Source organism: Salmo salar, chromosome 10 (assembly GCF_965601325.2).
Source record: "Salmo salar chromosome 10, fSalSal1, whole genome shotgun sequence".
Classification (NCBI taxonomy): domain Eukaryota; kingdom Metazoa; phylum Chordata; class Actinopteri; order Salmoniformes; family Salmonidae; genus Salmo; species Salmo salar.
In genome coordinates, this window is record NC_138300.1 from 17,064,406 (window position 1) to 17,077,184 (window position 12,779).

General features: G+C 43.0%; 1 protein-coding gene across 1 annotated transcript in view; it reads right to left on the reverse strand.

Moving 5' to 3' along the window:
• wdr18 (WD repeat domain 18) overlaps window positions 1–12,779 on the reverse strand; it is a 97,498-nt gene that overhangs the window by 76,020 nt on the left and 8,699 nt on the right. The window contains exon 4 of the mRNA XM_014216070.3: window positions 10,295–10,436. Within this exon, the coding sequence (XP_014071545.1) occupies window positions 10,295–10,436 (142 nt within the window). The remainder of the gene's footprint in view (window positions 1–10,294; window positions 10,437–12,779) is intronic.

A 12,779-nucleotide genomic window follows, 5' to 3' on the forward strand; every position in this document is an offset into this window, starting at 1 on the left:
TACACACTGTAACTATTAAAACCTACTCAAACCAGAAACTGTGGACAGATGGCGGCATTCGCGCGAAACTGAAAGTGCGAACAACAGCATTTAACCATAGAAAGGTGACTGGGAATATGGCTGAATACAAACAGTGTAGTTATTCCCTCCGCAAGGCAATCAAACAAGCAAAATGTCAGTAGAGACAAAGTGGAGTCGCAATTCAAAGGATCAGACAGAAGACGTATGTGGCAGTCTCTACAGACTAAACACCATCTCTGTCTGCTTTGAGGATAAAACAGTAACACCAACGCGGCCCGCTACCAAGGACTGTGGGCTCACTCAGGTCGACCACGGAGAAGGAAAAACATTTAAACGTGTTAACCCTCACAAGGCTGCTGGCTCAGACGGCATCTCTAGCCGCGTCCTCAGACCACGCACACACCAGCTGGCTGGTGTGTTCACGGACATATTCACTCTCTCCCTATCCTAGTCTGTTGTACCCACATGCTTCAAGATGGCCACCATTCTTCCTGTACCCAAGAAGGTAAAGTAACTGAACTAAATGACTATCGCCCCATAGCGCTCACTTCTGTCATCAAGTGCTTTGAGAGACTAGTCAAGGATCATATCGCCTCCACCTTACCTGTCACCCTAGACCCACTTCAATTTGTAAACCGCCCCAATAGGTCCACAGACAATGCAATCGCAATCACACTAAACACTACCCTATTCCATCTGGACAAGAGGAATACCTACGTAAGAATGCTGTTCATTGACTACAGTTCAGTAACCATAGTCCCCTCCAAGCTCATCATTAAGCTAGAGGCCCTGGGTCTCAACTGCGCCCTGTGTAACTGGGTCCTGGACTTCCTGACGGGCCGCCCCCAGGTGGTGAAGGTACGAAACAACATTCCACTTCGCTGATCCTCAACACTGGGGCCCCACAAGGGGGCGTGCTCAGCCCCCTCCTGTACTCCCTGTTCACCCATGAGTGTGTGGCCATGCACGCCTCCAACTCAATCATCAAGTTAGCAGACGACAACAGTAGTAGCCTTCATTACCAACAACAAGACAGCCTACAGGGAGGAGGTGAGGGCACTCGGAGTGTGGTGTCAGGAAAGCAACCGCTCACTTAACGTCAACAAAACAAAATGATTGTGGACTTCAGAAAACAGCAGAGGGAGCACCCCCCCCCATCCACATCGATGGGACAGCAGTGGAGAAGGTGGAAGGTTTTAAGTTCCTCGGCGTACACATCATGGACGAACTGAAATGGTCCACCCACACATACAGTGTGGTGAAGGCGGCGCAACAGCACTCTTCAACCTTGGGAGGGAGAAGAAATGTGGCTTGTCAGCTGAAATCCTCACAAACATTTACAGACGCACAATTGAGAGCGTCCTGTCGGGCTGTATCACCGCCTGGTATGGCAACTGCACCTCCCACAACAGCAGGGCTCTCCAGAGGGTGGTCAACAGTGAAGAGGTGACACCGGGATGCTGGCCTTCTAGGCTGAGTTCCTCTGTCCAGTGTGTGTTCTTTTGCTCATCTTATACTTTTAGTAGCCAGTCTGAGATATGTCTTTTTCTTTGCAACTCTGCCTAGAAGGCCAGCATCCCGGGGTCGCCTCTTCACTGTTGACGTTGAGACTGGTGTTTTGCTAGAACTATTTAATGAAGCTGCCAGTTGAGGACTTGTGAGGTGTCTGTTTCTCAAACTAGACACTAATGTACTTGTCCTCTTGCTCAGTTGTGCACCAGGGCCTCCCACTCCTCTTTCTATTCTGGTTAGGGCCAGTTTGCGCTGTTCTGTGAAGGGAGTAGTACACAGCGTTGTACGAGATCTTCAGTTTCTTGGCAATTTCTTGGATGGAATAGCCGTCATTTCTCAGAACCAGAATAGACTGGCGAGTTTCAGAAGAAAGGTCTTTGTTTCTGCCCATTTTGAGCCTGTAATAGAACCCACAAACGCTGATGCTCCAGATACTCAACTAGTCTAAAGAAGGCCAGTTGTATTGCTTCTTTAATCAGGACAACAGTTTTCTGCTGTGCTAACATAATTGCAAAAGGGTTTTCTAATGATCAACTTGGATTAGCTAACAACGTGCCATTGGAACACAGGCGTGATGGTTGCTGATAAATGGGCCTCTGTGCACCTATGTAGATATTCTATAAAAATGTATTTATACATTTTTTAAACAGCCATTTCCAGCTACAATAGTCATTTACAACATTAACACTGCATCATGGAGTCACCTCGTCGCTGTTGACGTTGAGACTGGTGTTTTTACCATATTGATTAATGTAAATACCAGTTGACTGGTCATGCTAGGGTAATTTGCATAATTTAATGGAATTAAATTGGCTCGTGTGTTCAGTATATTCGTTATGCTTCTTATTTATCCCACCTATAGCATACATATACAGAGCCTTTGAATGAAAAATCATTCAGACAGCGCAAGAGCTGCTGCTGCAGTGTCTTGTGGTGCTTTCAAGACAACTGGGAACTCTGAAAAATATGAGGTCAAATCATGATCTTTAGGTTGGAAAGTCGGAGCTATAGAAAGAGGCCCAAATTGGAAAGCCGAGTTGAATGACCGTTCAAAACTATTTTCCCCGTCTGAGCAAATGTTTTTCCTAGTTCACAGTGGTCTTGAAAGCACTGAAGTTGGATATTTCCGAGTTCCCAGTTGTTTTGAACGCGGCATCAAACGGCAACGGAAGGCAGGCTTCATCAGTGTGTCAGATACCACTATGCAATGAGTTGGTGATAGTTTGAAATCTCTACTTTTTAATACATATGAGGCATGTCTTACCTTGCTTCAAAGTAGCCTATTAGATCTCCTCTTTCTACATTTCTAACGGATATTTTCATTTCTGTCACATGAAACCGCTCGCATGTGCTGTGCCTGTTTGACAACGGTGTTTTCATGCTAATTGGATTATAGAACGAATATTCATGTGTAGCCTGCTGCCATGTGGGCATTGCTGTGCTTATAATGTGAATAAATAATAGTTCAACATTTTAAGCTAAACGTTCTGATCGGTTGCATCGGACTCATTGCTTTTTTTTTTTTTTTTTATGTAGCCTACGCCTACTGGTTGCATGAATTTGGGATCGATTGTCCCACAACTGTCCCAGAATATGCCATTTCTATCTCGACAAACTGACCAATAGAATAGGTAGCCTAAACTTTTCTACTGTAGTAGATAACCAACAGCAAGATCACTGGCCTACTTGTCTTGTTGGCTGAGGAAAAGTAAATGAGGACAGTTATTCTAAGATGTTCAAAGTGCACATCAGAATTCGGTAAGGACAGCACATCATTGCATCCTCGACTTCCATGTTCTGTTAATTACCATATTCTAAATGTGATTTCTGTCATTCTGAACACCGTGGGTGGATGCCCTAGTCAGGTTATGCACCCAATGTATATGGATCAGGTACATTTCTCAAAAGTCTGGTAAATTAAAGAGTTGCCGATCAAATGTCCGGCGCCACATTTACCAAACAGGCTGACTACACCGCTCGCATCACATGCGAGCATTGCAAAATACATTTAGAAATCTGTTTATTATTCAATTATTGCGCCAACGAGCGTCTGCGTTGCCAAGGGCTAAAATAGAAGTCAGTTCTATTTGTGACGCAGATAGGCTGCAAGTCCTGCCTTTCCCATCTCCTCATTGGTTCATAGAAGCAGGTACCCATGTGCGATCTCCTCATTGGTTATACCCACGTGGGTGACTGAAAGACGAATGAGGTCAGTGTCGGTAAAGCACCTAATTTATGAAAGTTGCCAATCGCAATATAAAAAGTCAACAGAAGAAAAGGCCTGGAAGGAAGCGAGATGACTAGAAACGATTCGGTTGACCATTTTATGTGTGGAATAATTGGCGGAGTAGAGGACCTTGTGCATGTCAGGTAAAATAACTCAATGTTTATATCCCAGGACAAATTAGCTAGCAACAGCAAGCTAGCTAAATAGGCCAAATTAGCTAGCAAGTGTAAGCTAACTAGCTAAATTGCCATAAATGTTTATTGCTTTTCGACCTGTCCCCAAATTAATATAATTGGTTCAGAGTTTGTTTTGATATTTTAACCTGCGTGTCGTGATCACGTTTGGTGTGGGGGGACATTTATACATTAAAATACATTTATGCACGATGGCGCACGCGCGCAGCCAGTTTGGGTTCCGTGTAACGGAAACCTTAGCGCACACGATCTGGTACGTCACAGGTCTCCAACCCGCCACAAGTCAGGCTTCCTTGGTTGACAAGCCAATCAAACGTCAGCTCATCCAATAGGGTCCTCACAGAGCTACAGTAGGCATCAAACGCCACCAGCCCTTGGATCTGTCATGTCTCCATTCGCATTTTACAAGCCTGATTACGTCAAATCCTGTCAGTGCAAATTCAAAAGGAGCAGAAAAAATATTTTTGGTACACTGCTTCACTAAAGTGTTGCTTCAGTCTTTCCGCATGCTTACTCGACAAATATATGATGTCAGAATGGTGTTGTTCAAAAGGTTACATGTTCAGTGGGTAAGAATGACAGGCAGAACTGTTTGAAGGAAATGAAGCAATGGCAGGACTGATATGGGGATTCATTGATGTTGAATCCAGACAAGTCGGGTGTTATTCAGTTCCTTGGATAATCCCCCTTGTAGTTTTTCTTTCTGACTTTGCCCCTCTTTGTGCAACACGGCTGTGGCCTTCAAACATGGCTTAACACTTTTTACAACCGTCAGTGTAGTATTGATTTTGTTTCTCAAGTTCGGGTATTCCCAGGGGTACACGCCAAATAAAAATTCACATTTATAAAAATACAAAAAATACAAACAATTATTTTCTTCACAATTTCAAACAATACATTTATATTTTCCAACTGGGCTATACATCCAATGGGGCTATACATTCACTGCCAAAAATATAATTCAATCATCTAGTGTTTAGCATAATAACAACACAATGTCAAATACAGGTAGCCTAGTCAAATAATTAACATCCAATCACATTAACCGTTACTCTCTCGTGGGAAAACTTCACTCTTGCACCGACATTTAGAAACGAGACATGACAATTTGAAAAATAAGACAGGGGACTTTTTAGCGCGAATGAAGACAACTTTCGAGTAGTAAGACATTTACATTTCAGTCATTTAGCAGACGCTCTTATCCAGAGCGACTTACAGTAGTGAACGCATACATTTCATACATCTTTCTTTTCCGTACTGTATAAGACATGTATAAAAGCGGCAGAAACCATTAATAACAAGGAGTTAGAAGAGTCTTTTATGGTGAGCTACCGAGTGGCTAGGACAGGCAAGCCCCAAACTATTGTGGAGGACTTAATTCTTCCTGCTGCCGCAGATATGACTGGGAAAATGCTGGGGGAAAAGGCCCAAAAAACTATACAGACAATGACTTCATCAAACAACACTGTTTCACGACGCATCAATGACATGGCAGGAGTTGTTTTGAAACAATTACTGCTTCGCATACAAGACAGTGAATTATTTGCCTTACAGCTGGATGAGTCAGACGTGGTGGGCCTGGCACAGCTCCTGGTATATGTCCGTTACGTTTATGGGGGGGATCAATTAAGGAAGACATCCTCTTCCGCAAACCACTGGAAACCAGGACAACAGGAGAGGATATTTTTAAAAGTACTGGAGAGCTTTGTAACATCAAATAGACTTGTGGTCAAGATGTGTTGGTATCTCTACTGATGACGCAAAAGCCATGACAGGGAGACAGAGCGGAGTGGTAAAAAGTTGCTCCCGACGTCACTTGGGGACACTGCAGCATCCACCCAGAGGCTCTTGCTGCCAAGGGAATGCCTGACAGCTTGAAATAAGTTTTGGACACTACAGTGAAAATGGTCAACTTTGTTAAACTTCTTATGGCTTAAATCCCGTTAGCGGGATTGATATGACGACAGCCAGTGAAAGTGCAGGGCGGCAAATTCAAAACAACAAAAATCTCATAATTAAAATTCCTCAAACATACAGGTATTATACACCATTTTAAAGCTTTACTTCTTGTTAATCCAGCCACAGTGTCTGATTTCAAAAAGGCTTTACGGCGAAAGCAAACCATATGATTATGTTAGGTCAGCGCCTACACACAAAAGAAATTGCCATTTTTCAGCCAAAGAGAGGAGTCACAAAAAGCAGAAATAGAGAGAAAATTAATCACTAACCTTTGATGATCTTCATCAGATGACACTCATATGACTTCATGTTACACAATACATGTATGTTTTGTTCGATAAAGTTCATATTTATATCCAAATATCTCAGTTTACATTGGCACGTTATGTTCAGTAATCTTTTGCCTCCAAAACATCCGGTGATTTTGCAGAGAGCCACATCAATTTACAGAAATACTCATCATAAATGTTCATGAAAATACAAGTGTTATACATGGAACTTTAGATTAACTTCTCCTTAATGCAACCGCTGTGTCAGATTTCAAAAAAGCTTTACCGAAAAAGCAATAATCTGACTACGGCGCTCAGACACAAAAACATGCCATACAATATATCCGCCATGTTGGAGTCAACAATAGTCAGAAATAGCATTATAAATATTCACTTACCTTTGATGATCTTCATCAGAATGCACTCCGAGGAATCCCAGGTCCACAATAAATGTTTGTTTTGTTCGATAAAGTCCATCCTTTATTCCCAAATACCTCCTTTTTGTTCGCGCCTTCAGTTAACAAATCCAAATTCACGACGCGCAGGTCAGACGAAAACTCAAAAATGTCCATTACAGTTCGTAGAAACATGTCAAACGATGTATAGAATCAATCTTTAGGATGTTTTTATCGTAAATCCGCAATAAAGTCTCAACCGGAGAAATCCTTTGTCTTCAGAAATGCAATGGAACTGAGCTACCTCTCACGTGAGCGCGCATGCCTGCGCCTCATGCCCTGCTGGCAGTGTTCTGACTCCAGGAGCTCTTATTCATCCCCACTTTACAGTAGAAGCCTCTAACAAGGTTCTAAAGACTGTTGACATCTAGTGGAAGCCTTAGGAAGTGCAAAATGACCCCACAGACACTGTAGTTTGGATAGGGAATAACTTGAAAAACTACAAACCACTTCGTGTTTGGATTTTTTCTCAGGTTTTTGCCTGCCATATGAGTTCTGTTATACTCACAGACATCATTCAAACAGTTTTAGAAACTTCAGAGTGTTTTCTATCCAAATCTACTAATAATATGCATATCTTAGTTTCTGGGAGTGAGTAGCAGGCAGTTTACTCTGGGCACGTCAGTCATCCAAGCTACTCAATACTGCCACCATCCATAAGAAGTTAAAGCAAGGCCCCTGAACTCTCGTGTGTTTTCTGCATTATGCAATGATAATGGGCAGCGACCATGTAACACTTTTACAACATACAGAAGTGTGCTGGTTATCAAGGGGCAAAGTATTGACGTGTTTTTTGTTTGTTTGTTTTTTTTATTGAGAGACGAGCATAAAGTTTTCTTTACTGACCATTTTCACTTGTCTGACCGCTTGCATGATGACGAGTTTCTCACGCGACTGGCCTATCTGGGTGATATTTTTTGAATGATCTGAATCTAGGATTACAGGAACTCTCCGCCACTATATTCAATGTGCGGGACAAAATTGAGGCTATGATTAAGAAGTTGGAGCTCTTCTCTGTCTGGATTAACAAGGACAACAGGTCTTTCCATCATTGTATGATTTATTTTGTGTGCAAATGAACTCAAGCTCACGGACAATGTTAAATGTGATATAGCGAAGCACCGAGAGGACGACACAAACAACTGGATTCGTTATCCCTTTCATGTCCTGCCTCCAGTCCACTTACCAATATCTGAACAAGAGAGCCTCATCGAAATTGCAACAAACGGTTCTGTGAAAATTGAATTCAAATCAGAAGCCACTGACACATTTCTGGATAGGGCTACGCTCAGATTCTTGCCTTGGCAAATCGCGCTGTTAAGACACTGATGCCCTTTGCAACCACGTACCTATGTGAGAGTGGATTCTCAATCCTGACTAGGATGAAAATGAAATACAGGCACAGACTGTGTGTGGAAAATGATTGAAGACAGACTCTCTCCAATAGAACCCAACATTACAGAGTTATGTGCATCCTTTCAAGCACACCCTTGTCATTGACCTGTGGTGAGTTATTCTCAATTTTTTTATGAACAAATAACGTTTTCTATGTAAGATGGCTAAATAAAAGAGCAAAATGATTGATTTTTATATTATTGTTTGTGCCCTGGTCCTATAAGAGCTCTGTCGCTTACCACAAGCCGGGTTGTGACAAAAACTCACTCATTCTCATGTTTAATAAATGTATTGTATAGTGTGTGTGTGGCAGGCTTACAATTCTGGCAAAAAAAATTACATTTGAGAGTGTGCTGACCCTGGTGCTAGAGGGGGTACGCAGCTGGAGGTTGAATGTTTGAAGGGGTACGGGACTATAAAAAGTTTGGGAACCACTGGTCTAGTTGAATTGAATAAAGGTGGGAAAATATGGAGGCTAATGCTACAACCTCACAACACGTTCCCTTCTGGTAATATTTGTTAGCATTTTTACCCTGGCCTGTGGAGGAAAGAAATGTGCTATATATGGAATCTGTGCTACCCAAGCAGTGTGAATCCTTCCACTGTGGTGTTTGTTTCACAATGCCAGGTCTAAATAGTATGGTCCTACCGGTGACTACCATTACACTCCAAATGAGATTGTACTGTACATACGCATTCCATTTGGAGAGTCCTTGCCTTGATTCACATTTAAAATTCGATCATGGTCTGTTTAATGGTTTCAACAGGGGCCTTAAGATGCTTTATATAAATGAGGTAAAAGGAGGAAATATCATTCACTTTAGAGGCCGAATACAAGATTATTATTCTTTGTTTTAAATTGGACAAAACCAATTTATCAATAGTTTATGTCTCTCCTCTTAGGCCCTTCCAAATAGGTCCCCAACTCAGACCACTCCCAGGCAGTCCTAACTAAATTCTTGCTTGACAAATAGTTTTTTGCTAAATAATACTTTACTTTTCACCATTTTAAATTTAAAACTATAACAGTTAGGAACCTAGATATTATTTGATAGTGAGATTTAAAAAAAAAATGGCCTCATTGGGCCTTTAACTAATACAATGGGATAGAGTGATTGGCAAATCTTCTGCATGTCAAAAACTGCATATCTTCATGCGATTAGAGAGAATTGCTTTCCTATTTTGGGACTTGAACCACAAAACATCTAGGATTGTTAGTAAGTTAAATGAGTAACAAATGAAATTATACTTAAGACCCAATGGGGATTCACATCTGCGAGGTACCCTTTCATCATTATTCATGTTTTGTTTTTTTCTAACACTGCTTGCGTGGACTAACACAATTTAACTTCGATATTCTGACTGGTCGATATGTCTGCATGCAAATGACCTGTAAACTAGGCTACCACCTCCCACTTCAGTTCCAGTAAACACAAATTCCAACGCTAAGGGTAATGTAGCACATAAAACACTATTGCAAGACAGTTAAAATGACGCGCTGAGACAAAGGCCTAATGTTATTTTTTTATCGAAACAGAGTATCAAATATGTTTGCTAAAACTAATTGAGGTTTTTAATTAAGATTGCACTGGTATAAAAATGTGTCCTCCTGAAGAAATTCCCCCCCCCCCCCCCCCCCAAAAAAAAACCATTGGTAGGCCTGTAGGTATCCATTTAGAATACAGACAAATCACAACGCTAGAATGCACGCCAGAACTCTGTTAGATTAGATGTCTATCAATAAGAATGTTGTGAATAATAAAACGACAGGTGGTGCAAAATATGCATTTGTAAGCCCACAGTCATTCGCAAACTTCAGATTGCATTGTGCTCTTCCACCTCAACAGCTTGAGGCATGGAAAGAGTAGATTTTATTCATTATATTCTCATTGGAAGGAAATGTACCATTAAGCAAGTCAAAATTCAAAAGGCACTCGCACATCTGAGCAATCTTATTGCAGGTGCATGGCAACAGTTGAAACAGGATGAAGGAAAAAGGAAACCGCACACTGCTCTTGATAGTATCACTGATATTTAATAAGCTTACGTATCGGCCTAACGGCCTTCCGTTAGGCCGATACGTAAGCTTATTAAATATCAGTGATACTGTCAAGAGCAGTGTGCGGTTTCCTTTTACCATTAAGCAAGTCAAAAGCTTTGTGCTACATACACAAGCCCAAATTTCATTCAGACAGCCTCAGAGGCAGTTCACAATAATTCCCCTTTGGACAAGCATAGTAAGGAGGCAAGGAAAAAGCCCACCTTGACTGTCTGGTCCAGGGATGCAGTAGCTACTCGAGCCTGGGGTCCCATCAGGCCACAGTGGATGTCGGTGATGGGGAGAGAGTGACGGGACAGGACATGACGAGGCTCAGGGGTGTGTGACGGGTCCAGCTGCACCACACTGCAAAACAGAGGGAGGGTTTGGTCATTTATATAAAAAGAAACGTCCTCTCACTGTCAACTGCGTTTATTTTCAGCAAACTTAACATGTGTAAACATTTGTATGAACATAAGATTCAACAACAGACAAACTGAACAAGTTCCACAGACACGTGACTAACAGAAATGGGAGGGGTCAAAATCAAAGTATGTCAGTATCTCCTCCTCATGGACTGCACCAGATTTGCTGTGAGATGTTACCCCACTCCTCCACCAAGGCACCGAACATTTCTGGGGGGGGGGGGGGGGGATGGCCCTAGCCCTCACCCTCCGATCCAACAGGTCCCAGATGTGCTCAATGGGATTGAGATCTGGGCTCGTCGCTAGCCATGGCAGAACACTGACATTCCTGTCTTGCAGGAAATCACACACAGAATGAGCAGTATGGCAGGTGGCATTGTCATGCTGGAGGGCCATGTCAGGATGAGCCTGCAGGAAGGGTACCACATGAGGGAGGAGGATGTCTTCCCTGTAACGCACAGCGTTGAGACTGCCTGCAATGACAACAAGCTCAGTCCGATGATGCTGTGACACACCACCCCAGACCATGACGGACCCTCCACCTCCATCCCGCTCCAGTACAGGCCTCGGTTTAACGCTCATTCCTTCGACGATAAACGCAAATCCGACCATCACCTCTGGTGAGACAAAACCGCGACTCATCAATGAAGAGCACCTTTTGCCAGTCCTGTCTGGTCCAGCGATGGTGGGTTTGTGCCCATAGGCGACGTTGTTGCCGATGATGTCTGGTGAGGACCTGCCTTACAGCAGGCCTACAAGCCCTCAGTCCAGCCTCTCTCAGCCTATTGCGGACAGTCTGAGCACTGATGGAGGGATTGTGCGTTCCCGGTGTAACTCGGGCAGTTGTTGTTGCCATCCTGTACCTGTCGCGCAGGTGTGATGTTCGGATGTACCGATCCTGTGCAGGTGTTGTTACAGGTAGTCTGGACGATCAGTTGTCCGTCCTGTCTCCCTGTAGCGCTGTCTTAGGCATCGCACAGTACGGACATTGCAATTTATTACCCTGGCCACAACTGCAGTCCTCATGCCTCCTTGCAGCATGCCTAAGGCACATTCACGCAGATGAGCAGGGACCCTGGGCATCTTTATTTGTGTGTTTTTCAGAGTCAGTAGAAAGCCCTTTTTAGTGCCCTAAGTTTTCATAACTGTGACCTTAATTCCCTACCGTCTGTAAGCTGTTAGTGTCTTAACGACTGTTCCACAGGTGCATGTTCATTAATCGTTTATGGTTTATTGAACAAGCACGGGAAACAGTGTTTAAACCCTTTACAATGAAGATCTGTTTAGTTACTTGGATTTTTACGAATTATCTTTGAAAGACAGGGTCCTGAAAAAGGGACGTTTCTTTTTTTTTTTGCAGAGTTTCCATCCGCATAAACAAATGGTGGAATTTCATGTTAAGCAATGAATGTGACTAGCATTTATTCTCAAACTAACCTCAAAACACCAATACAGAACCATGACAAGAATGTTCAAATCTTTCTACTTCAACCATTTGAAAGTAAACCAAAAACATATGTATTCCCTTCACATTATGACCACAAACTTCAAATCTCACTATTATTTTTTGTGAGATTATAAGTGGGAAAAATAAATATTTTGCTGTATTCTTATAGCCAGAGAATTTGGACCAAATATGCAATTTTCTGAGTATATACTGTAGCTCTGAGCATCACTGGTTCTGGCTCAATCGAGACAACTTGCCAGAGCAGGACAGGAGAGAAGGAGGCCTATAGGTGGATAAACAGAGCGAGAGAGCGAGAGGGAAAGAGGGGGAGGATAGAAAGCCTGATTATCTGAGCGGGAACCAGGACCCATTCTGTCAGCTCGGCAGCAAGAGGCGCTCCCTGGCAGGATCTCAGGGACAACCTGTCTGCAGCAACATCTGTGACAAACATAACCCGTACAGGCACACACCACAGCATAGGCTACTGCGTGTGCACACAAAAAGGGAGGAGAAGAAGCAGCCTGGGGCATTTTGAGGAATATCAAACCACTAACAGAATTCCAGTTCCAATACTCCCTTTGAGGCAATTTCGGACCTATTCCAACGATGCTCAGGGTGTATCACGGAGATATTAGTGGGGACTTCAGCCACGTCCGCTCATTATGTCCCTCTGGGATGGGGTCAAAGCAAACCACTTAATGTCGGTGTGTGGGCCCAACCCAGGCCATTCTTCACATGTGAAAGGTGCATTACCCGATGCAGGCCGGTGGCCATTTAAAATTCCTCTCAGACCCGTAGCACTCTGTTCTTTATGCTACATTGAGTTTCACATAGTCC